Raw genomic sequence first — 27,052 nt, 5'->3', positions numbered from 1 at the left:
CAACCATTGATGCAACACTGTGCACTCTCATGCATGCTCCTGAACACCCGCTCACTCTCTGAACACGCCGGACCTGTTGAACAACAATGCCCCTGACCTACTTTTTCTCACAGAAACCTGGCTCATCCCTGCATGGGCACCAACATCGCCACAGCCATCTACGCCAGAAGAAACCTCTGCCACCATGAAGTCCATAGATTCTGTAGTCCCATCTGACCCCCGCCCCCAAAATGCCTTCTCGAGAGGACTGCAACCCATTAGCTCCATGCTCACACCCATTCTGAATGCCTCTACCACTTCTGTGACCTTCCAAGGTGCTTGGAAACATACAGCTGTCTTCCCATTGCTTAGTAAACCCTCTGTGGACCATTCAACGCTTGTCAACTACAGACCAATCATACTGCTACCCTTCCCGGCCAAGGTCTTAGAGAGAAATTAATCAACAGACACGTCACTCAATACTTCAACAATTAAACTACTTGACAACACTCAGTCTGGTTTCAGACCCAAACACATCACAGAAACTGCCTTCATCGCTGCCACGGATGGCATCCGGATGACTCTGGACAGAGGAGACTAGGCAACCCACATCCTCCTTGATCTCTCAGCAGCATTTGACAATCTAAGGACACACACTTGAATGGTTCTGATCCTGCCTGACTGGAAAGACACAGCTAGTCAGCCTGGCTCTGTATATCTCGGACATCCGCTACCTCATATGTGGATTTTTGCATGGATCCTCCCTGAGCCTGACCCTCTTCAACTCATAAACGATCCCTCTTGCCAGCATCATCCACTCTCATGAAATCAATGTCCTCTCCTGATCCAATGACACATAACTAATTCTCTCCCTTACAGACAAGTACAGCAGTACCTGGATCAAGTTAAATGCCTGTATAACTGAAATAGCCAACTGGATGAAGTCACCAACAAGTACGAAATTGTTATCTTTGAAAAGAGCGCATCACTCTGGAACTCTACCTGGGGACCTACAAGTCTAGGACCCACACCCTCAACCCATGCCATGATCATCGTCAACAGCAAACCCGACATGACTGTCCAAGTCAATGAAGTCACAGCCTCATGCTTCCATACCCTGAATATACTAAGGAAGATTTTCAGATGTCTCCCAAGCAGCACCCGGAAAACTATCCCGAACACACTAGTCACAAGCAAGGTGGATTGTGAGAACACCCACTATTCTGGGATTAACCAAAACTCCCCAGAAAGATGCCCACCATTCAGAACTCAGTGGACAGATTCGATCTCAACCTCGCATCACACCACACAAGGAGCCTCACTTGTTCCTACTTAAGAGGCAAGCTCTATTCAAACCTCTCACTCACACTTTCAAGGCACTTCATAACACACTTTGCCAACCATCATATCTGCTTTTACAAACCGTCCAGATGCATCCACTCATCCGGACTCCTATTTGCGCAAATCCCATGCATACGGGAAACCAGATCTGGCAGTCTAGCCTAATCCTACATCGCTCCTAAAGTATGGAATGACCAGCCATTATTCTGAAGAGCCTCCTCCTCACTTCTTGAACTCCTAGGTGTGCCTAGACTCACACCTGCTCAGCGCCAGGGTTATCCTTCCGGGTGATAGTGCACTCTACAAATCTGCATAAGTTAGCATAACATGTTTTACTCTTAATTGGGTCTTTAGGATGAAGTACCATTGATCAGATCACATAACTCAATGCAGCATGACATCACATCCCAGCATCTTGATAGAATAAAAAACAGTGTTTTCTTATTTTGAAATGGCTCCATGTTGTATCATCTCATTGTCTCATGCAATATGGCGGCAATGTTGAAAGAATAAAAACATTGTTTTTTATACTTTCAAGATGGCCACCATATTATGCCATCATGTTGTATACCGCAACTTAGCAGCCATCTTGCCAGCATAGAAAGTATAGAAAACAATTGTTTCTATACTTTAAAATGGCCGGTGACCACTTTTTGCTTTTGCGATGCAGGTCATTTAAAAAAGCATCCAGCATTTGCAAAGCCAACAACAGCAATGAAAGAGCATATGCTAAATGAGACTAGCTGGTTTTGCTAACACTTCTTCCTTCCAGTCTGGGATAGATGATGCTTCCCTATCCCTTCCCTTTACTATTTTGAGGTTTTTAAATGAAGTCTTTGCTGCTCTCACTCTTTTTTTGTGTGCGTTCCCAGATCTCGGTATTATTCACTGTAAGTTTGCGTTTTCCAATTCTGCCACAAAAGTGCCAAATTACAAAGAGTTGTAAAAAGGAAATCACCTAATGGGCAGAGATTGTGGGAGTTTAATACATGACTTAATGGCACAATTCCATAATACACTTTACTGAAATATTAATCAACGATAAATGTTCCATAACGTGCATATGTAAAAATACGCTACATGATAATAAATAATACACAAGAAGCTATGGCGGTCAGTACTCCGGTAAACCACAATCTATAGCTGTGAAACAATAGGTACTATGTTACATCTGTTAGAAAATAACAACAACAATCGAATTTATTTTTTTATAAAGAAGTCACACAAATGTTATTGTGTATTATATTTGAATATGAAAAACGTTCTGCCGTGGATCCGAGATTAAAAAGAAATTCTGCATATACCCTTTCATTAAAATGCAGTTTATTTGTATCCTCATTACTAGTTGCTCTATACCTCTGATGCGGCCAGTAACACCTGTGAGAATTACAATGTGTACAGATTTAGGGAAAGCTATTTGTTTTTATGCTGTATATTTCACCTGCTCCAAGCAGACTAGATCTTCTGGAAGAAAAACTAATCGGATGTGGAATCGCTGATTTTCCATGTAATTCATAGTTGTTAAGGGGAACCTAAGAGCACCACTGGTAGTCTCCGATTCATTCCTAAGGGTAATCAGTGGTCCATTTTGCTAGGACCCTTTTATGAAGCCCCTAGTCTTCCCGTGGTGAATATTGTTACATCAGCAAGTGCTACTAAATGTATTTGCGCACAACTACATTTAAAACATGTCTTCATTGAACCTACACTAATGTCTTATCTATCTTTAAACTATGATTTTTTTAATATATTTTCAGAAAAGAGGTGATGATTTTGAAACAGTCTCATTCTGGCTCTCCAATACCTGCCGATTCCTGCATTGCTTGAAGCAGTATAGTGGAGAAGAGGTACAGTTGTTACCCCGTCATCACAGCGCTACATTCCATGTTTTTTAGATCAGTCAGGTTAAGAGCATTTCAAAGTACTGTCCAGACTTAGGAAAAGTTGGATATGTTTTGGAAAAAAAATCGTCAATCCTTTCACTTTGCTCCTCTGGTCACAGTTGTACTTGGTTAATCCTCTTCTCAAATCTTTATTGGTGACCCAGAAGGCATTTCTTTGGCTAATGTGACATTGTAGAGGCCTTGCAGATTCAACGATACAAGAACAATCAAAACTTCCAGTAGTCTGGGTAGTACAGTGCTGCTTCAGTCCTCACCATATTTATTACAATAATCGGAGAAGGACCTACAAATTGACATGATGTATCAATAGTGATCTAATGGCAGTCTCCGCTTCTTGGGGCGTTGTATTTAACAGCTAGGCGCACATTCAAGACCACAAAAAAGTTCTACAACATGAACCAAGTACCTGTGTTGTAACAACCTGTTTCTTTATGACATGCTTTTAACTGGTTAGCAGTTCTTCGTAGGAGGGAGCGCTATAGTTTGTACTAGTCCTGAACATTTTTTTTTCACATGTTTTGTTTTTGTAATGTAGTACCTGGGAGTTATGGATAGTTGAAAATGTTTGCTTTATTGTGTGATTATAGGGTTTCATGAAGCACAACACGCCTCGTCAGAATGATCATTGCCTCACTAATTTTGATCTCGCTGAATATAGGCAAGTGCTCAGCGATTTAGCCATTCAGAACTATCAGCAGCTCGTCAGGGCGTTAGAAGGCATCCTGCAACCGATGATAGGTAAGTGTAATAACAGAAATCTTATCGCCGCAGCATACCCTGCCAAATTGATTACAAAGTAATATATAGGCCCAAGATATCTCCTTTAGAATATCTAACTGTCCCTCAATCTATGGTGTTCATGTCACAGTGTAATCAACACTCCTTTATAGTCTGTGCAAGTATTCTGTAAAAGTTTAATCATGTTCATGTACTGTAGCTTTATCATTTCTTTTCTCTGAGTCTTCTTCCATTTCCCTCCACTCTCCTCCATTATCTCTTCCTTATTCTCCCATTCAGAATCATGTCCTGTCTTGTGTAAGTGAAGGAAAGTTAGCTAATTAAGAAGATTAAGCAGGAAGAATGGGAATGCCCTTGTTTCATTTCATTGAGTTATAATATCCACATACATTGACTAACAAAGACAAAATGTAATGCTAAAACCATTGATCACCATTATTTTAAGCTTAGTTACTTCAAATTGCACGTGTTAGCAAAAAAAACGTGATGGTTCTAATGCCTCAATGGAAAGTGGTCTGTGTTTAGCAACCTCTTATATTCCGTTTTTCTAAGCCAGACTTTAAAAACACAACACAATGCGTGGTCACACACACTTTCTCTATTTCTTTCTCTCTCTATTTTCCTTGCCCTAACATAATTATAATATGATTACTGGTTAAATTGTGACAGATGTTCAAAGAGAACCTTCAGAAATATGGTGTTTCCTTGGTTGCTCTTTCTGGTTTCTAGAACATAAACTATCAACATACATAATCACCCACATTCAATCTCCTTACAGTGAAAGATCATCACAAAAGCTGAGTGGACAGTTTAGTTTGAAGCAAACAAATATTGGTTTTGTGTAATTTTTCTCTCACTCACACTTATAGCAACATTCACTTTGTATATTAATGAATAAATAAAGCGTCAGAGACCAGAATGTTTCTTAGGAAGGGCACATGCCCTAGCCAGGTACACCTCTCCATCACTGATGCTGCCCACTGCCAGGTTGGGTGCTGTGCTGCTAGAATTACCCAGCCTCCACCTACACCTCACGCGATCTTTTCTCATCTTCACCCTCATTGCTTGATATGTTAGTGTGTGTGTGTGTGTATGTGTGTGTGTGTGTCTGTGTGTGTACACTTATACATACATATTTATACATATTCTCAAAAACAAAGGCTAAAGTGGGGTTATAGTTTGGTGAAAATGTCAGTAAAAATGTAAGGCTTTTAAACTAAAAAATAAACACTGTGCATGACGAGGGTATGAGTTATAATTACTTGAAATAACTGCAACTGTTGAATTTCAATGTTTTTTTTGTTTAAAATGCTACGTTTAAACGGACATTTTCACCTAACCATAATATCCCTTGGGTACTTGGTATATTCAGTAAGGCATCAGTAAAGTAAACACAAGTAAAGCCAACCTTTATTGCCATAAGTAAGGCCGCACATGGCCTTAGGCTATGTGTGGACTGGGTTTGGCCGCAGGGCTTCCAACGCTCCGCCGCATTCAGTCTTCTCCTGTTCGCGCAAGCCACAGCAGACACGTAAGCCCCGACATTAAAAAAAAATTGAATCCCGCAACACTCCTGTGTGAGGCAGCATAACCCTTGCGCTCCCGCAGGACACCCGTGGAATTTGTGGAAAATCCCCCCTATATTTTTTTTTATTCCTCTGGGACCTTCCCCTTCAAGGGACAGAGGGTCAGAGTCTCCCTTGTCTCATTATACCTTATTCTTTTATATCTTCATGACATGGGTAGCGAGACCCCGTGTTCTGAAATGGCAGCCATAACATTGGTCTTCTTGTTGCAGCTAGTCAATGAGAGCACAAATTCCAGCTGGAGTTTGCAGGAGCTTTTTGCTTGCATGGGAACAAAGTGACAGACAAGAAAAAAAGTCCCCTCTGCCAATCGGATCACTCTATTATTTGAAGTCACATGATTGTGAGACTCTCACAAGCCTATATAAACAAAGAGAGGAGTATCACCATTGGACCTAAAGAGGTCCTAATGGAATGTGGGGAGAGATTAAAAAAAATAGTTATTTTGTTAGAAGACCCCTCACTCACCAACCTGGTTGGTGACATGCTTCATCATCGGGGTCCCACCTGACAGCCGAGTGCCATCCGGGTGTGCTGCGACACCTGACTACAGTGGGGCGGGTAATTTTTTTGTGAGTGTGGTGTGAAAAAGTGAGTTAAAAACTGGCCAAGTATAACTTCAAAGAAAAAAATATTATTCTGAAGCTACTGGACAGTGTTAAAAACAATTCTTCGATACTTCCGTTGGTTAGGTTGACTGATAGTATCTATGTGAACGGTCTACATGTTTCAACCTGTAATGAAAAATGCCAGGTTTTCGTCAGGATCAAGTGATGGGAGACCTGGGCGGTATACACTTGCTAAGGTGTATCCATCCCTCCGCCCCAGTGACCTAACTGTGTACTTACAGTCAGGTATCTTTACATCCAAATTTTAGAGAATGAAAAAAGGGAACCTGTGGAAACAAAAATATAATCACAAGCGTACATATTATGTGCCAGTAATTTGGTTTCTCAGTGGGTCAGTGCTTCATGCTCTCCCCTTCATGCTTGAGATTTGCGCTAGTATAATGCATACTCTATAGGTGGTGGCTATAATGCTAGCGGGAGCTAGCAGAGTGCTCTAGGTATGCATATATTACAGTTCTGTAATTAAATAATTCACAGGAGTCTTAGAATCCATATTATGGGTTCTGGTTGAAGGGCTAATTAAGCTGTGACTTTGCAGTGTCTCTCATACTCGCAAAATATCAATGAATGTGCACTGGTGAGTATATCCTTTAAACTTCACTTTCACGTAAAATTGAAAAAGTTGTTACAAACGCTCTCCTACTTTCGTGCAAGCGTAATATAAATGCATGCAAAGTTACTGATTGAACGTTGGTAAAATTAGGCATCGTCAGTACAAAGGGGGGAGGGGAAGAAAAAGAAACGGGTGGTTAAAGGCCAGGTAGATGCTTACTCGAGTTTCGAGTATTTAGTGCCTCATGGGAGTTAGGGTCGGGCTGATGCTCCTGAAGCACTATCTGTATTAAATAAAAAGGAAAACAAAGAGAATACAAGCATTAAGGTACACCGGGTCAGGGAATAACAACGCGGTGCAGGGAGAGACCGGGCCGGGTAACGTGCAGTCTCCCGCCTAAGGCTCCCGTCTGTGTACTCACTGTGCCAGGTGTGTTGGTTAGGCTCTTGTGCCTAAATGCTGGTATTTTCCATTACAGGTTGAAACATGTAGACCTTTCACATAGATAAAGTGGTGCATGTGGGAAATTTGAGTTGGCATGTTCCTCCAGTGACTGGCCCCCAAAAGCTGTTTTCACTGATAGGGCTGTAGCTGGATCCTGGAAAATGTCTAAGTGCAGATTATTAACTTCAATGTGTAACATTTGACAGTAAATGTCCTTGAAGGTGTATTTTCCATATGGTTGAGTTGGATTTTTAATACATATTTAGGAAAAGTAACTTACTGGATAGAAGCTGTGCGCTTTATAAAATGACATCAACTTCTAAAAATGTACCTTTGGATAGGCTATTTTGCATTAGCATGCCAGCAGCTCACCAGCCAACGCTTGACCTTAATAAGGTGAAAAAACTGCTCCCAGAGTTGTACAGTAGTTTAAGCCTGTTGACAGGATGAACTGGGTGTTGGGCATGAAATGGTTACCAACTCAGGAAAGACATTTGGGGTGGGTACAGGCACTTCATTAACTTAAAATGGACAGAGGTGAAGCCTGTCCATTCGTAGTTTAAGGTAAGGGAAGACCTAACAAAGGGAAAGCGTGTTTCCTTAGCCAACATTTACCAGACTGGCTCTGAAGCTAGTGGGAGTGAAGCTACCTCCAGAACCAGTTTGGAGTAAACACAGTAAGGGGATCTTCTCATTTCCCTGACCACAACTCTGGGTGGACACAATGGCTCTCCCTAAGGGAAGAAGGGTTTCCTCATTTCGGATTTTAGGAGTAGGAAGCACTGGTGGCTTATTTTGCGGTAGGGCAAACAGGAACTGCTGAAAGTAAGTGGGTAGGATTGCCCTTGGGGAGGTTTACAACATTGATCTGATAGTGACATCTAGCCACAGATTCCTTACCTAAGAATATCCCAGGCATCAGACTGGATCCGGAATCTTTTGCTCAAGGAATACCCTTGCACACCAGTAGTTGCGTTGGTAGGCTCCAAGTGACATCTTCATCGCCTATATAGGCGCCACCATGGTAAGTTCTTTTCTTTCTGCACCAGCTATAGCAGATCCATGAAGAGAGCTACCCTCTGTCACTGTTTGACATGCTTTTTTTAATGTTGTGTCGACAGTTTGTGGTGTGTTTTCCTCAATGTCGAAGAAGACTTATGGATTAAAAACGTGCAGCCTGCTACCACGCCATGCGCCATGTCAGTGATGTATCCATTTGGCTTTGATGCCTGGAACACGACCACAACTCAACATCGTGCTCCGACTGCCAGGCCATGACTACATAGGCTCTGAGGGAGCTGTCCCTAAAGCTGCTTGCAGTCCAGCATTCGACTCCATATCGCTCGCCCCCGGAGGTCTCATTCACGGTTCCTGGTTTTGTGGGAAAGAAAGTAAGAATCTGAAAGAGACACGTTAGTGATAGATTCTTTACCTTAGAATATCCCCAGGCATCAGACTGGATCCGGAAAATTTTGCGTAGCAATAGCCCTGCGCGCCGGCAGGCGTCGTCCGCAGCTCCGCGTCCGTCGTCGGCGCCGGAATGACGTCGTCGGAGTACTTAGACACCGCCCTCGCGCGCTGACGTCAGTTCTTCTTTTTTCCGCGCCAGCTAGCGCAGTTCCGGAGAAGCTCTACCCCTTAGTCATTTTTTGACTAAACTTTTTGATCTTTTTGATCATTTCTCTAATCGAGTCTTCGACTCCTACGGTGCTGGTAGGGATGCCCGGGTTCAAACCATGTTCCAAATGCAACCGACTGATGTCGGTTACCGCCCCCCATCGCCGGTGCCTTCAGTGTCTAGGCCTCGACCACGACGACTGCACCTGCTCCGACTGCCGGGCCCTGATGTCCAAGGCTAGACTGGGGCGGTCCAGCAAGCGACTGGAGCTTCGGCAGTCGGCCCCGCACCGCTCCAGGTCCCGGTCCCACAGGAGGTCGCGGGACAGGTCGCGGGGTCGGAGCCCTCGTAGCTCCGGGAGTCGGCATCGGTCTTCGGGATCATCCTCAGATAAGAGGCATGAGAGGTCGGAGAGACGTCATCGATCTCCCAACCCACCCCGACGCTCGCACGACGCGGCCGGGGGTTCGGGTGACACCACCTACGCGGCTCCGACGGAGTCGCGGACGTCGCCACCTGCCCCACACCTTCCGGTCCCTGGGCACGGTGCGACGCCAGAAGAGACGAGCGGTACCTCATGGCCATGAGGTCCCTCCCTCCTCCTCCGGGTCCGTGGTGCCTCCGGGCCCAACGGTCCCGGCTAGAGGGCCTAGCGGGTCGGGTGCTTCGGCTCCGATGCCGTCGGGTGCTCCAGCCCCGGCGCCGCCAGCGACTTCGGTCCCGGCGCCGCAGGCCCTCGCTGGTTCCGGTTCCGGATCCGGGTCGTCGCCGGTCGACCTCACGACCTCGCCGGCCCTGCGGGTGTCGCCGCCTACAGGCGACGCCTTCCCCACTCCTACCCTCGATTCGGTTCCGGCGCCGGAGCGGCGCCGCTAGGCACCGCTCTCGACGTTGTATGGAGATTTCTATTTCCACAAACTGGCCCCATCTGTTGACCCTGAACTACAGAAGATGGGTGACGAGGGTGATTGGGAGGGGTCTATGGACCCTTTGGCACAGGAGTGCCAGTCTCAACAGGACTGGACATATGAGATTGGGGAGGCCAGTGGAATTGACACTTCGCCAGACACTGGATTTGTCTCCCCTCCCACCGTGGCTACGGAGGAGGGGGCTGCCTTCAGTGTAGTGTTGACGCGGGCGGCCAAGGCCTTGGGCCTGATGCTCCCCATTGCGGCCGTGAGGACTAACCTCCTCACTGAGGTCCTTAAACCGGAAGCATGCTCCAATGAGCCTCTGCTGCCGTTTAATGAGGCCTTGTGTGACGTTCTTGTGGGCACTTGGTCCAAGCACGCCACTGGTCAGCCTGTGGATAGGAACGTGGCCAGACGCTACCGCCCGGCCCCGGGCGACCCTTGCTTTTTGTCCACCCATCCCACCCCGAGAGCCTGGTCATCCTGGCCTGCACTACCCAGACCGCATTCCCGACAGCTCCGCCCGATCGGGAATCCAAGAGGTATGAACAATTCGGAAAGAAAGTGTTCTCGTCCCTGAGCTTGGGACTGTGGTCAGTCAATACCGCATGCCTCTTGGGCCGCTATACCCACACCCTGTGGGACACGGTCGCGGACGTGCTGCCACAATGTCCGGAGGAGGCCCGGGCTAAACTCGCCCAAGCCCTTGCAGAGGGTCGAGATGCAGCGCGCTATTCCATCCGGTGTGGGCTGGATACCACGGACTCACTGGGCAGAGCGATGGCAACGACGGTGGCGGTTCGACGCCACGCCTGGTTGAGGTCCGCCAACTTTTCGGCTGATGTCCAGGCCACACTCCTGGACATGCCGTTTGATGGCCGTCTCCTATTTGGCGACAAGGCAGACCATGTGCTTGAGCGTTTTAAGGACTCCAGGGCTACGGCCAAGTCCTTGGGCCTCTCGGCCCCACGCCAACAATCGGGTGACTTTCGCTCCTTTCGTGGCCAAGGAAGGGGCGCTCCCACGTGTGCTGCCAGCCACGCACCGCAGACTAATACACAGCGCGGTGGCGTCCGTGGAAACCGCCGTGGCGGCGGTCGGGGACAACGGCGAGGCCAGTCCACACCTTCCCCTGCAGCACCTGCCTCAAAACCCTCCTAGTCTGTGCTTTCAGGCCCATGTGACGCCAGTAAGGGGCAGGGTTCGCCATCACCTCTTCCACTGGCGCACTGTCATGTCGGACAGGTAGGTGCTGCAAATCGTCCGAAGGGGCTACTCCCTCCCCTTCGAGACGACCCCTCCAGCCATGCCACCGCAATTCCACCGCGTGTCAGGGGATCACTTGCAACTTCTGCAAGAGGAAGTTACGGCCCTCATGGCCAAGGGGGCCATTGAGCGCGTTCCTGGGCCAGAAGTAGGGTGTGGTTGTTACTCTCACTACTTTTTGGTACCCAAGAAGGGCAAAGGGGGCCTACGCCCTATCTTGGACCTACGGAACGTCAACGGCTTCCTCCTGAAGGAGAAGTTCAAGATGCTGACTTTGGCTCAGGTCTTAGCTGCCCTGGACCCCGGAGACTGGATGGTAGCGTTGGACTTGCAGGACGCTTATTTTCACATCCCCGTCCTGCCGGCCCACCAGTGTTACCTGTGGTTCACGGTAGGCTACGAGCACTTTCAGTTTACCGTGCTCCCCTTCGGCCTTACCAGCGCCCCACGGGTGTTCACGAAAGTGATGGCGGTGGTCGCAGCTCATCTACGCAGGTTAGGGGTGTCAGTCTTCCCCTACCTCGATGACTGGTTGTTGAAGGCGGGCTCGCCCCAGACAGTCGTCAGCCACCTCTAGACTACGTCCGATCTCCTGCACCTGCTGGGGTTCTCCATCGATGTGCCGAAGTCACACCTGTGTCCCTCTCAGAAACTCCTCTTCATCGGAGCGGTTCTAGACTCGGCGCAGTTTTGGGTAAATCCTCCCGAACAGCGGGTTCGGGATATTCAGGCTCTGATTCCGATCTTTCAGCCTTTATCCCGAGTCTCAGTCAGGTTGACGCTGCGGCTTCTGGGGCTGATGGCCTCCTGCATCCTTCTGGTGCATCACGCCCGGTGGCGGATGTGGGCTCTGCAGTGGGACCTGAAGTTTCAGTGGGCCCAGCATCAGGGCAACTTGTCCGACCATGTCTTGATCTCGGAGGGCACTGCAAGACAGTTGCAGTGGTGGCTCACAGACCGCGATTGGGTCAGTGGCAGATCCCACTCCCTACCCCAACCGGAGCACGTAGTTGTGACGGACGGGTCCCTCCAGGGCTGGGGGGGCCACATGGGAGAGGCGGAGATCAGAGGCCTCTGGTCTCCGGCGGAGTACCAGCTTCACATCAACCTTCTGGAGCTGCGGGCGATCCGGCTTGCACTGAAGGCATTCCTCCCCTCTGTCAGGGGGAGTGTAGTGCAGGTGTTCACGGACAACACCACCGCCATGTGGTACTGCAACAAACAGGGCGGGGTGGGGTCGTGGACCATATGCCAGGAGGCTCTGTGCCTCTGGCAGTGGCTGGAACATCAGGGCGTGACCTTGGTGGTTCAACACCTGGCCGGTTCCCTGAACGCCAGGGCTGACGAACTCAGCCGTCGGTGCATGATGGATGACGAATGGCGTCTGAACTTGGAAGTGGCGCAAGGTCTCTTTCAGCAATGGGGAGAGCCTTGGTTAGATATATTCGCCACAGAAGAGAACGCGCAATGTCATCAGTTTTGCACGTTGGAAATTCCAAGGCGGCACTCGCTCGGAGACGCTTTTCGTCGCGAGTGGAGTTGCGGTCTGTTGTACGCCTTTCCGCCTATATCACTTCTGCCCAGAGTGCTGAAGAAGATCAGGCGCGACCGGGCCCAGGTTATCCTTGTGGCTCCGGACTGGGCACGAAGATATTGGTATCCAGAGCTACTCAGCATGTCTGTCGATCTCCCGATTCGTCTGCCTCTTCAGGAGGACCTTCTGTTGCAGCAGCAGGGGACGGTCCTCCACCCGAACCTGTCCAGTCTCCACGTACAAGCTTGGAGATTGAGCGGCGACAGTTGAGGCCATTTGACTTGCCTCCTGAAGTCTGTAATGTCATTCTGGCAGCCAGGCGTCCCTCCACAAAGTCGGTATACGCCTGCAGGTGGAACAGATTTGTGACATGGTGCACAGCAAAGGCTGTGGATCCACTCTCTGCCCCCCTTTCTGAGGTTCTCCTCTTCCTTCTTTCTCTGGCCCAGCAGGGCTCTGCTCTGGGCACTATCAAGGGCTACCTTTCTGCCCTTTCCGCCTTCTTAAGGCTACCTGATCAGCCATCTTTGTTCAAGTCCCCAATTGTAAGTAGGTTTTTGAAGGACATCACACACATTTTCCTCCTGTTCCTTTCGTGATGCCCAGGTGGGACTTGAACCTTGTACTTACTTACCTAATGTGTGCTCCCTTTGAGCCGCTCCATAAAACTGTCCTCTCCGTCTTCTTACTTTGAAGACTGGTTTCCTGGTTGCCATCACCTCTGCCAGGAGAGTGAGTGAGCTCCAGGCTCTTTCTTCCACACCTCCTTTCCTCTCTGTCCATCCGAACAAGGTTGTGTTGCGGACGAGACCCTCTTTCCTGCCCAAGGTTGTCATGGCCTTCCACATCGGGCAGTCCATCACCTTGCCCACCTTCTTTCCGCCTCTGCATCCCTCGAAAGAGGAAGAGAGGCTCCACCGTCTGGACCCAAAACGTGCGCTCTCTTACTATCTGGATCGCACACGCCATCTCCGGGTGGATGACCAACTCTTTGTTAGTTACGTGGGTGCTAAGAAGGGACGGGCGGTGTACAAGCGGACCATCTCTCGGTGGATCATCTTGTGCATCCAGGCGTGTTACTCCTTGGCTAAGAAGGAACCCCCTGTTGGGCTGAGGGCTCATTCTACTCGGGCCACGGCGACTACGACTGCCCTGGGCCGAGGAGTGCCCTTGCAGGACATTTGTCAGGCAGCTACGCGGGCCTCGCTACACACGTTTGCGAGACACTACTGCCTGGACAGTCAAGTCCGGAGGGATGGCTTCTTTGGTCGTTCCGTCCTCCAGAACTTTCTGGTGTGATTATTGGTTCGCAGACCCACCACCGGGGTTGGTATTGCTGGGTATCTATTCTAAGGTAAGGAATCTATCACTAACGTGTCTCTTTCAGATGCACAAGTTACTACTTGTGTAACAATATATCTGTAAGAGACATTAGTTAGTGATAGATTCCTTACCGACCCACCCATCCTCCCCGTTCTGCGAAACGATATCTAGGGTTAAGGTCATCCCCTTTCAGGGCCCTAGTTTCATGGCACCAGTGTTGGTTCTATCATGGCTCTGCGTATCTGGCGCGGAAAAGCTGTGTATCAGAACTGACGTCAGCGCGCGAGGGCGGCGTCTAAGTACTCCGACGTCATTCTGGCGCTAACGACGCCGGATGCGGAGCCGCGGACGACATCTGCCGGTGCGCGGGTGTATTGCTACGCAAAATTTTCCGGATCCAGTCTGATTGATAAAATAGTGTACCGAAAGGTTTATTGAACCTCTTTATGCTTCCCTCTCTCAAATCCTTCTCTTTATTTTGACCCTTGCCCAGCAAGGCTCTGCTCTAATCACTCTTAAAGGGTTTAGTGACTTTTGGGTTTCACCCAGACAAGTTGGTATTATTATTCCTCAAGGTAGGCACCCTTCCACCCGCAATAATGATCCTCTTACTTACACATTGTATCTTATGTTTATAATGTTACTCAATTCACGTATACCATGCACCAGGCCTTCTTTTGTCTTCATTCAGCCTCATGTATCATAATATCCTAATTTGTTGTAGCTATTTAAATATATCTGTATGTATGTTTATACTTCGTAAATATGGTCTGCATTGACTATCTGTCTAGGGACTCCAAGGGAGATCACATTGTTGATGTAGCCTGATGCTACAAGTCAAGGGCTACATGAGCACGGGGACTGCCAGCAGCATCCCATTCATGAGGGCTATGGGATCGCAGTGACCTCCTGCACCGTCCTACTCATTATTAATCATTAAAGCCCTTGAAGATTGGTTATCCAAATCAGCTGCTTCTTGCAGATATGTAGGAGATTGTCATGGTCAGCCTCTGAGCATTACCTGCCACCTACTAAAACTGTATTCTCACATGAAGAACGGAGGATATCCAACCTCTGGCTTACCTGACCTCCAGCTGCCTGGCATCCAATATGCCATTAAGTTCCAAATGCCTTGTGAGCTAATACGTGACATATCTTGGCAATACAAGGGTCACTGGTCATACTTCCATAGCTGCCTGAGCCTGTGCGGTTGGAAATAGCACCGTCATCCATGGGTGATCCACATCAACTTTGCACTGTTGGGTGCTTGTTATCTGCATAAGTTGTTATCAGTGAATTGAGTGTTTTGGCAGTAATCATTGAGAGTGTGAACCCATTCTTTTAGGATACTAGTGTGAACGTAGTTTCCATTCAACTGAGTAGCATTTAAACCCTTAATTGTGTCATCTAGCTCCTCGGATGACACAGATTTCGAGGGAATGCTGGCAGAGAATAAAGACCCGGTATTTGCAAAAACTATTGGTACTGACCTGTTAATTGAGTCTTCTGGTAAACAGTTGTTAATACTTTGCCATTGTGTTAGTTATATTTTGAAAATAGTTTCGAATCACAATAGTAAAATCCTTGAACTTCTCAGAGTTGGGAATGTACACTTTAACCTGATTTCCTTGGTCAAGGATCTTTAAACCTCCTTTTACTGTCCGGTTCGATCAGACAACTAGAAAGGCAGGTTTTCCTAGTTCCTCCAGTAGTGTGCTAGTAATTGCCTTCAACACTGGCAGCTTTCTAATCAGTTTGGGCCTTGGCGATCTAAGATATCATTCTGCCATTCGGATATTTATCTAGGGAGCACCACAACCTACGACTTTTAGAATAAACTTGCCTTACCCTAATTTATTGCCAGTTTAAGTGGTACCAGATAATTTGTCACAGGAGCTAGGGTGTTATTGTATGATTTTGTCAGATACTTTGCTGTGTTTGCAGTTCCTGTGGTTTTCATATGTCCAAGAAGCATCTCTGCATTGTCTTTCATCAAATATTTGAAGTCAGAATTTCAGTTTTGCCCTGTTGAGTTCTACATTTGTTGATTAGAGGACTAGCAGTCCGCTAACTGGTTATCAGAATGTGCTCAGACCAGGGAATGGTTTGTTATCAGTTTGTGTTATCAAGATTACTCATTGCGAGGTTTCAGTCAAGAAGCTGACTTCACTCCTGGTCAACTGTATCAACCCATTGCTTTGGTATTCCTGCTCCCAAGTGGTTATCTTTGGGGCCCAGCCCTGTTATACTTGGAGATTAAAATCACCAATTTACCCGGCCCCGTTGTACAGTCCCCAAAACAGGCCTCCTCAGGTCATTAGGGATTTGGCCATTGATAAAAGAAACGTTTCTGTGCTTATAAAATAGGACTGCAGTAACTGAAAAAGCTTTCAAGAGACTTGTGTGGCAGGCATCACTGGGAGGCCCCGTAAGGCCACTAAAGTAGATCAAAAAATGTGCTAGCGCCATCTATAAAAGATGCATTTGTGTTTTTTCCCCTTGCATTCTGGCAACTGATCAATGTTCACAAATGTTGACATAAAACCCACCATTCAAAAAAAGTAATTGAAACAGAGTACTTGCAACGAAGTTAAGATTGAATTATGCTTTGATTTTTTTAAATCCATTCTTTGTCTTTTTTTTACTAGAAATCTTTATTTTTACACGTACTTTGTTTACTCCGTCATGTAAGTTGGCAGCACCTTTCACCTGAAAGTATGACCTCATTAGCGGACGATGGAAGGCCAGCTGCAACGGTTCCAGGCCATATACTTGTTCAAGCTTATCTTGATGGTTGGTCGATGAGTCATGCTTATGCAAACATGAAGCAGTCTTAGGAAAGCAGCAGTATGCAAAGGGAGTGCACACTCTGCACAGTTGTCACATGTCCGCAAGCAGGCATTATCGAGTTACGTTTCTCTTTCCTGTGTCAGTCAGTCAGTCTGTTGTGCACCTGTGCAGTCTTTTTCCGCAGGTCCTGGGTGAACTCACTGTGTTAAGGTAACAGAACTAGAGACTTGGGCCCCACCCTTGCATGTTAGTTTCTCATTTCAGCACATGTAAAAACGTGGGCCAATCATCAGACTTGCTTTGAGACTCAGTTACTCCTTTAAATGGTGAATTCCTCATAGTCGGGGCCACTGTAATTATGTGGCAGGTGCGGATCAGATTATGCGGCAGGGTTGACTAAATTATGTAGCTAGAAAAGGCAAATTATGAGACCTAATGCTGCACAATTAGTATTAGTAGTACCTCATTATTTTGGATTTTTTTTACACCTGTTAACACTATCTGGGCAAAGGTTTCACCCCATTAGTAGCACTTTCACATCCAAATACAGAAATAAGCAACATAATGTTGACCAGTCATTCTCTGCAACAGGTGTCGCTGCCCCTCTAGTAACTTTTGATCCGTTTGAGCTAGAAACAATTTTTTGTTGTTGAAATCTACAGACTATAAAAATGCTGCGGCTGCAAAATCGCCAAACTCCAGTGATCATGCTAACTACACTTCTAGGCAGCTTATTACTTGCTCAGTAGTAATAACATTAGAATCAGAGCCACTTCAGCACGTGCTTATGAGGCATATTTACTGGCATGCAGCGCATGCATTATTCTATGTGGTACGTCTTTTTGTGTTGGTAGTGCCCGTTTGGGATGTTTTATAGACCTGATCTTGTCATTAACAGCAAGTACATTTTATAGGACTTTCCTGCATTAAGTGCGGGAAACTAAGAAGTTCAAGGTAATGGGATATGTGGGCTCTCCTGTGTATTAATTAGAGCCCTTTGTTTGTGCGTTCACTTACATCATCTAACTTCTCCCAAGCCCTCCCACGCATATTCCACAACATAATGCACATCATAACATGCTCAAATTAAGAGGCGTTTCTTTCTTCCTGTTCCTTGAAGCATCTAAACTAAACAAGCAGATTGTGTGTGCAGGGTGGGGAGTGGTTCCATTGTGGAAACAGTGAGCTGAGCTATGTTTACTTTCTAATCCTAGCTGTACAGTGTACTGCAAACAGTTCGTACATTGGTGAACACCTTTAGATAAAGATGACATTGGAACTACTGTCATTGCACCAACTGCATTCCAGACACTTCGCTTGAAGAGGAATGCTCTTCAGACCTGGACTAGTAGACTTTTTTTAATGTGTAGATTTACTTTATTCACACTAAATAGAGGTGAAGCTTGCAACCAATTTGACTTCGCATTTTAGTCTCCTTGTTATTAATAATCCTTATGCTCAGAAAACTCATAATTACATAGAAATAAAATATAATTACAAGTGTAGTGGTGCCTTCTTTATTTCATCTCCAAGTAATAAAACACTTTAATTTCCTTCCGTTTTTATTTATAATAATACAACCTGTCAATCTATTTCGTTCAAGAATATACTTCTACCGGGCTGTAATACAGTATATAAAAATATATTTGTAATAAATATACATGAGACAAACCAGTGCAATATCTATAACCATGAAACCCACTTCCCATCGGCCGTCAGTACCTTGCGGATCACACGTGGCAAATCCTCCTCCGGAAGTGGTACAAGGTCTTTTTCAACAGTGGGGAGAGCCTTAGTTAGAAATGTTTGCCTCCAAAGAGAACACGAAATTTCAGCAGTTTTGCACATTGGAGTTTCCAAGGGAGCTCTTGCTCAGTGATGCTTTTTGTCACAAGTGGAGCACAGGCCTGTACGCCTTTCCTCCCATACCACTCCTGCCCAGAGTGCTCAAGAACATCAGGAGAGACCGGGCCCACGTCATTCGTGTGGCTCCAGACTGGGCACGGAGAGTGTGGTATCCCGAGCTTCTGCAAATGAGCATAGAAGGCTGCCCCTTCTGGAGGATCTTCTGTTGCTGCAGCAGGGAAAAGTTCTTCACCCGAACCCGTCTACTCGCCACCTCGTTGCGTGGCGAGTTAGCGGCAACAGTTGACAGCTTTTGACCTTCCGCCGAAGTCTGTAAAGTTATCCTGGCAGCCCTCCACAAATCTGAATATGCCTGCAGATGGCAAAGATTTTGTAAATATTGTACAGAACGGTCTCTTGACTCCTTATCTGCTTCCCTGTCAGACATTCTTCTACTCATTCTTTCCTTGGCTCAGCAGAGCTCTGCTCAGGGCACCCTGAAGGGCTACCTTTTCGTCCTTGTCTGCATTTCTTAGATTGCCAGACCAACCATCTCTTTTTAAATCACCTCTTGTACAGAGATTTCTGAAGGAGCGCACTGATTTGTGTACCCCTTCACCTTTTATTATGCCCCTGTGGGACCTTAATTTGGTTCTCACTTTTTTGATGTGTGCACCATTTAAACCATAGCATACCTATCCACTCTGGTTGCTCACTATTAAAACAGCCTTTTTAGTGGCAATAACTTCTGCCAGAAGGGTGAGTGAATTGCAAGCTCTGTCGTCTCAGCCTCTTCACCTGACCGTCTTTCCGGACAAAGAAGTGTTTCGCACCAGGGCTTCTTTTCTGCCAAAGTAGTAATACCTTTCCATATGGGACAATCTATCAACTTGCCCACCTTCTATGCTCCTCCTCATCCTTTTAAAGAAGAAGAGTGGCTCCACCGTCTGGATCCAAAAAGAGTGTTATAGTTCTACCTTGACCGAACTAAAACGTTCTGGGTGTACGATTAGCTTTTCGAAGCGTACGTTGGGCAAAGAAGGGGCGTACTATTCAGAAGAGGACCATATCACATTGGGTTATTCTCTGCATTAAAATAAGTTACGCCTTGGTGAAGAAACAGCCTCCTGAAGGCCTAAGGGCCCATTCTTACAGGACAAAATCACCCACCACAGCTCTTCAGCGTGGTGTTCGGGTTCGTGACATTTGCCAGACAGCCACATGGGCATCTCTGCACACGTTCTCAAGGCATTCCTGCCTGATCAAGCAGGTCTGCAGGGAGGGCTTTTTTGGCCGTTCTGTTTTGCAGAACTTTCTGGTTTGAAGCTTCTCTGCAGTCCCTCCTCCAGGGATGGCATTGCTTTGGTTCTGTTTACAGGTAAGGAATCTGCGGCTAGATGTTTCTATCAGATGGACAAGTTACTTTCATTCGATAACGCCTTATCTGGTAGAGACATGATCTAGTCGCAGATTCCTTATGGCCGACCCATCCATCCTCCCCACACTGCAGATTAGTTTTAGTCTCAGAGCTGTTTTCCTCCAGGGCCCTTGTTGTCAGTCACCTCATGATGCTGCGCTTCTGGCGTGGAAAGTCATTAAAGTACTAACATCAGCGCGTTCGGGTGGCGCCTATGTACACAACACGAACGTCATGACACCGACGAACCAGATACCTACGACGTCACGTGGAGTCCACTAATGCCACCTATCGGTGTGCAGAGGTACTGCTATTAAAAATCTTTCAGTTCCAGCCTAACTCCTGGAAGTTCAAAGGTAAGGAATCTGCGGCTAGATCATATCTCTACCAGATAAGGTGTTACCGAAGGTAGGTGACTTGTCCAACAGGTTTGTTTGCGTTAAGGCCAAAGATAAAGGCTGTGAATGAGTTGAAGGTATAGGATTGGACTGGGGTGTAAAGTGACACAAGCCTAAACCACAATTGATGAATCTAGATTCCTCAGAACAAGAATAAGGGGTCTAGAAGAAAAATATACATATTAAATCCTTCTAACACTAACTTTAAGCAGGTTAATCAAGCACTACCAAATTGCCTCCCAGCCCGAGAGCACAAGGACCGAGTATTGTGATGGGTTGAGACATGGTTATGGACAGGATGGAGCCCAAAACACTAGTATAGATGGGAATTGAGGATGGAGAACAATATGACAAAATACAGAACATCAAACCAAACCATTGGGATCGCCAGCAGCCGCCTCACTGTTTTTCATGTTTGAGATTGGAGGAAGTTTAGTTTGGGATTGCATCATATATACAGATTTATATGAGAATCTGAACTTATCCCTGTTTAGGTCTTTAGGTTTGGACCCTTAACAACTATGCTCTTTTGCCACCCCCTCTTTGCTATGAACTACAGTCGGTCTCTCTCCTACCTCTGCTGAGTTAGGATCATTCATGTCCCTCATAGATACTTGGGGTTGTAGTGGAGCTTAAAAAGGTGAGGTTTGTTACATGAGATGTCCATCTGATCTTCCAGTTAGGTCTTTAAGAATTTTTGTAGACCTTCTCGTTCATGGAATTCTGAGTGTCTGCGGTCGGATCAGTCATAAGTAAAATGGTCACTGGTTCTATCAGACTGTGTCTGATGTCATGTTTACGGAGCTCTCGGCAGATAGGAAGGAATTTCTTCCTCTTAATGGTTGTTTTATGTGAGTAATATGCTGAGATAATGGATTGACTGTCCTAAATAAAGGGACCATTGTTGCATTTAGTGGACATGTTGATCTGTCTGCATGTTGATGGTGTAGAAAGGAAGTGTGACTAGGCCTTTTGGGGATCCGGCAGTGGGTGGACACCTCGAAATTCCAAGGTTGGACAGAAGTTCACATTCAGTAACTTGGGCAAAACGTATGGTAAGAATGCCGTTATAGTGCCCTCTTCCACTTTTTTGTGACCTCCAAAATACTGACGTTATTTTGTCAGCTTTCGTCATGCTGTGCAATGCCATACTGATTCTGTTAGCCCTCAACTGCGACAAGGCGGTGTTGCATTGATGCTAACTGGTTAGAAATATGGCAATGACTGCACAGACAGATTTGATTTCGGCATTTGTGTCCAATGTTCTTACTTAGACAGCATGAAGGAAACTACAATGGCAGGAAATACCTGTAAGATTGATCCCATTAACTTTCTGTCTTGGTGTTCGGTTCCTTAGTGCTTTAATTTCTCCTCAGTTTAACAGAGCCAGTTTTCCTTGAAGTTTAATTGTTTCAGAGGCTTTGTGTGTGACGTAGGAATGCTCAGCTTGTGTGATTGAAGCCAAGCCCAGTTAATTAAGTGAACAAGCTGAGAGAGGACTTCGAGCAAACCAATGTGTCATGGTGCAGATAAGCAAAAAGGCTAGGGTTGGGCATAAGGTGACTAAACAGGAGGAGTGGCAAAAAAAAACAGAGACCTCTGGTGATAGCAGCTGTGGACGATAAGAGCAGGGAATACAGAGAGTCTTACAAGCCTTCCAGGTGCCTCAGACTGATGGTGGGTCCTCTAAGTCAAGTGTCATCGTAAGGATATTTAGGACCCCGGGCTAGGCATATATTGGGGCCCCTGCATTAGGACAATTTGGAACTTAATAACTTACTTTCTGCTCATTCAACCCTGCAGGATAACAATCAGAATTGATGTATATGTTAAATTATCTGGGTCACAAAAAACAACCAAAATATATTTTGACTGCGGCCCAGAAATCTTCGAGATGAAAGTGAGTAGAGAGAGCGACTGAGTCCTAAGGTAGAAAGAGGCAGACTGAGCGGAGGTTGAGAATGAGAACTAGAGACAAATCATATTCCGAGGGGACCTCCAGGAAGATGGAGGCCGGTCATAAAATGTCTTTGCCAGAGCCCCAGAAGTCGTTTAAGAGTCTGCAGCAAAGTACTAGAAGACTGATATCCCCTCCCTCCGGTGTACTTAGAGAGACGGTTCACCGCAATCTGAGCATGTGTACAGTGCTGGCAATTGTTGAGATAATTTATTTTTGGTACCCGAGAGTATTCAGCATGCCTTGTACTGAAGTACCAAAAGGGCTGACTCACACGGAAAAGCAGTGGTTATTATCTTGAGTGGGAAAGCTACACATCCCACTTGTGCTTTGGAAATCCTTCCTCAATGGGACCTCTGCATGAGCCCGTAGTGTCTCAGGTATCAAGTCAGCTATTGCCACATAAGCCCGGACAGGTACAGTGCCAGTGGGCCCTCAGAGTAGTGCACAAGATATAGACTTAGTGCTCTCTGTGAGCACCCCAAGTCGTGTTGCGGCCAGCCTGGTGACGTCTGCTGTCTCTGCTACCCGTCCTTGCCTCCAGCTTGATGTGTCCTGGCTGGGAGTGTGAGAGAGCCACCCGAGATGGGGAGGTTGTCACACAGAAAAGTGGGAGTGCTCGTCATGATGACTTTGTAACTGTTGAAGCTTATTTTTAACATGGTGCTGACCATCCAGGGGAGCCCCTTTAAGGGGATCCTACATGCTGCAATATTTAGAATGAGCAGAAGGGAGCCAGTGTTGAGTCTGTACGGCTATAGATTAGAGCATTACCCGGTTTTAGTAGCTGCAGGTGGTGCATGAGATGTTTCTTTCTGAAGTTTGTGTTATGTCACTTTTATAGACGGTATTTAGACGTGGGCTTTACTATTCCGGTCAATACCGTCATCCACAGTTTTATTTCTCAAAGAGAATTTGTTCCTTTACAGTAGTGTATAATCTTACTGTTTCTCAACAGTTTCTGGGATGCTGGAGCATGAAACTATTCAAGGTGTGTCTGGTGTGAAGCCCACAGGACTGCGGAAAAGAACATCAAGCATTGCTGACGAGGGAACATATACATTGGACTCCATTGTAAGGCAGTTGAACGCCTTCCATTCAGTAATGTGCCAACATGGTATGGATCCAGAGCTGATAAAGCAGGTCATCAAGCAGATGTTCTATATCATCGGTGCAGTTACACTTAATAACCTGCTGCTGCGAAAGGACATGTGCTCATGGAGCAAAGGAATGCAGATACGGTGAGGACTGTGTCAATGCATGCTTTATCTTAGTACAAGTTTCTGTTGCTTCAGTTCTCCTAATCGTGGCCACCTCAAGTCACATCCTTAGAAAATGTTGCACTCCACCCAACAGTTTTTGTAGAAATGTTATTATTCAGTCAATAGAGGCTTTTCAGCTTGGCGCTCCATATAACTATATAAGTTTCGAGGGTTTTTCGTATCGTGAATGCTGTTATGACAAGAAGGAAAACACATTTATTGAATAACTGCTGTTTTTGTTTATCCCCCCAAACTGCGTGAAAGTATTGCTTTACTGTGTTAGTGTATTTAACATTTCTTTTAATCGTTGTTATGCTATTTTGATGAGGCAGCAATATTGATTAATAATCTTTCTAGTACATCTGACATGATTGGGCGTTATCTTCTACTAGGACCCATCAGTACATTTTCTTTCGCGATGAAAGTCTGCGAACTGAGAGAGTGATGGCATAACCCTTTCAGAGGATCAATAGCTCCAAATAGATAGCCTCGCCCTGTGTTACCATTGCTTCATTGCCCTAGTCCACCCTTAGCACCAAAGCAAAGAGAAAGGGATCCCTGTTTAATACTGTTACAGAGCTTGTATGTTAGTCAAATGGCATCATCCAATTTTGTCAATTTCAAGATGTTACTCTGTCATGCTATATTCTTTCCACTAGAGTTCAGAAGGGTGGTGATGTGGGGCCACATTGAGTTGTTTCTGGCTCTTGAGGTCTCAGACTCTCTTGCAACCATATAATCATCTTCCCTATTACCTTGTTGTATTCTAGCGTGTATGCTTCCATTCACTGGTTTCAGTATTTTGCTCCCTCTTTTCAGTTATCTTCTTATTTCCAATTCTTTTCATGTATTTGATTTCCCCGTCACAGTATTGTAATCTTAAGAGCATTGAAAGAGATGTTGACTTCTGGTTGGTCCACCTGTCCTTTACTCCAGCACCGACCCACAATCTACAAGAGGTAGAAATAGGACGCTCCACCAGAGTGTATATTCTTCCAGTCACAGCACTCTGTCGTTCCTCTTGGAGTGCTGGACTTTGCTACTTAGATAGAGGGTATGTTCATCCTTAGGAATGCTTGGGTTCAGTTCCTTTGGATAGCTTACCACTGTCCCTAGATGACACATGTTGGGGTACTATGCACTTGCCCCTCAAGTGTATGCCCATGGTTCCTGTAGGTCTTATACTTACCCTCTTGTTGAGGCTCCCTGATGTTGTGTAAACAAACACACAGGTCCCATGGGTCAAATTTATCCAAGGATCTGTTTACCCAAAAGCAGCTAAAATCCTATGGGTTTAGTAGTATACGATTACATAATTTACAACGTATGGCCCACATTTTTGTTGCAAGGACGTATTTCATGATAAAGAAGAGTGCGAAAAACACAATGGCCATGAACAGCAGCCACTCGCGGTCTGTTTTGTTCCCGCGCTCCTGCGCTGTAAGCTTCGAATGGCCGCATAAATATGTGAGATGAAGTTATGGTGTCATTTCGGGAATTTTACGTGCATGAAATTTCCGAAATTACACCAGCATCATTTAAATTTCAATCATTATTAACTAAATATCTCATTTACGATCCCTTCCTGGATTTTCATCATCAGTTTTTGATGACTGCGAGGCCATTCTGCAGTTTCTTGATGCAAAGGTGTTCTTGCACCCTGGTTTTATAAATGATTAGAACCGATGAGGAACAAGCATTTTCTTTACGTCCTTTTTTTTTTTTTTTTTTTTTGCAGCGAATAAAAACCATGATTTTAGCGATCCCTTTATTTTTACAGGTACAATGTGAGCCAGCTTGAAGAGTGGCTGCGAGACAAGAACCTAATGAACAGCGGCGCAAAAGAAACCCTCGAGCCCTTGATCCAAGCTGCGCAGCTGCTGCAGGTCAAGAAGAAGACGGACGAAGACGCGGAGGCCATCTGTTCCATGTGCAACGCACTGACCATGGCGCAGGTAAACACCGATGCACCCTGCACAGCCTTAACGTCCGGGCGGAGATTTGAGGGAGGAGGTGTTTAGGGTGTCACACCCCCCTAATAAATGTATTTTGTGAGAAATAGTTGGGTACAGGTGCTTTCAGACCGGTATGGTGAGCGGTCTGTTGGATTTCACCAGGGCTGTTTGCTTACACACACAATAAAACAGACCTTTCTGTTTTGAAAGAACTAAAAAATTTTGGTTATTTTACTCTCACTTAGTACCCCAACCAAAATCCATTCCTCTCCCTTTCCACTCCCCTTAGGGCCCCGTCGTGCACCCCGCTTGTCATATAATGTATTTTAACATTATATACCAACCTGATTGTTGAGAAATCTGAAGCTCGCAGCCCCCTCAGTCGTACAGACCTAGCTGCGCCCCTGTTTAATTTACACCTTCTGCTATACCGAGGTGTGTGCCGCAGCGTGTTTATCAAGTTCAGCAGCTGACAGATGTCGACCCTTTTCCTGCTATTAGATTAGAGTGCGTCAAAATTGTACGTTTTGAAACTAAATCTGTCTTGAGGTAACATAATGCTTCCTATTATAAATGAATTGTCTGCCCTCCTTAATATTTTATTAGCTTCTTCCTTTATCTTAAGAGAATAAAACACAAAAAGTGAATTATACTTCAGTACGGCCTGACGATCAGCAGTAGGGTGTGCAGCCCCACCCCCTACTGCAGCTCGCAGGATGCACTCTGGTGCAGGTGTTACAAAGAAGGGAGATCATGATGGTATGTGTACTCCAGGGACAGTTTCACATGAACACACACACAACAGCAAAAGACAATAGTGCTATTGTGTTCTGAGAAATTAGAAGTTAGCAGTAATAGTTCTAAGGAAACTTGAAGGGCCCAATTCACAAAGGCATTTTTGACATAAACTGCTCAACATAGTTCCTGGCAGGCTTCAATTGATTTACTATTGTGAATTTATGGCCTCGAGTGAGTAGCAATTCACTGTAGAAAATCCCACTCGTAGAGGGAGAGGTGGGGGGGTTGGGGTGTAGGTTGTACAACGCATGGTTTGCCTTGCAAGAGCGAGTACATTTTTGGTGATGTACAAATTGAAGTCCAATCCTTTCTGATCCTGTAAATTGTAAAAAACAGTTTAGGGAGGGGAACTGATCACCCCCAGATTTCCTCCGTCTGAAGCTGAAGAGCTTTTTGCATGAGAGAAAAAAACCAGAAAAGGAATGTGCTCTATTACAGATATTAGTGAGCGGCTTGAAGGAGTAAATATGAGCTACTACCATAATCTGCATCTTCCTCTCAGTTAGTAGCTCTGCATGATGACATTCTCATAACATATATCTATCAATATATCTTTATTTCGATTTTGGAAATCATAAAAAATTGCATACAATTTAAAACACTCATACACAATACATCAAAGGGTGTCCCGTCAGAATTAAAAACCGTTATAAGTAGCAATCGGTGTCCTATTAACAATTTTCCTTAAATTTAAAACAATAAATATTAGCTTTTTTTTTATACAAGAAAGCTCTCCATTACCTCTTACCAATAAATACAATAATAGCTTTTTGCAATAGGGTCAAAATGCTTAGGATACTACAA

At 45.8% G+C, this 27,052-nt stretch overlaps 1 protein-coding gene across 3 annotated transcripts in view; it reads left to right on the top strand.

Annotated features, from left to right (window-relative positions):
• MYO5A (myosin VA) overlaps positions 1 to 27,052 on the top strand; it is a 665,088-nt gene that overhangs the window by 622,922 nt on the left and 15,114 nt on the right. For all 3 annotated transcript variants that reach the window (XM_078684842.1, XM_078684845.1, XM_078684843.1), the window contains 4 exons: positions 3,078 to 3,167; positions 3,812 to 3,962; positions 23,192 to 23,474; positions 25,276 to 25,450. In XM_078684842.1, coding sequence (XP_078540968.1) covers positions 3,078 to 3,167; positions 3,812 to 3,962; positions 23,192 to 23,474; positions 25,276 to 25,450 — 699 coding nt within the window. The remainder of the gene's footprint in view (positions 1 to 3,077; positions 3,168 to 3,811; positions 3,963 to 23,191; positions 23,475 to 25,275; positions 25,451 to 27,052) is intronic.

Source organism: Lissotriton helveticus, chromosome 3_2, assembly GCF_964261635.1.
Source record: "Lissotriton helveticus chromosome 3_2, aLisHel1.1, whole genome shotgun sequence".
Lineage (NCBI taxonomy): Eukaryota > Metazoa > Chordata > Amphibia > Caudata > Salamandridae > Lissotriton > Lissotriton helveticus.
This window is presented reverse-complemented; position numbering and strand designations above follow the sequence as displayed.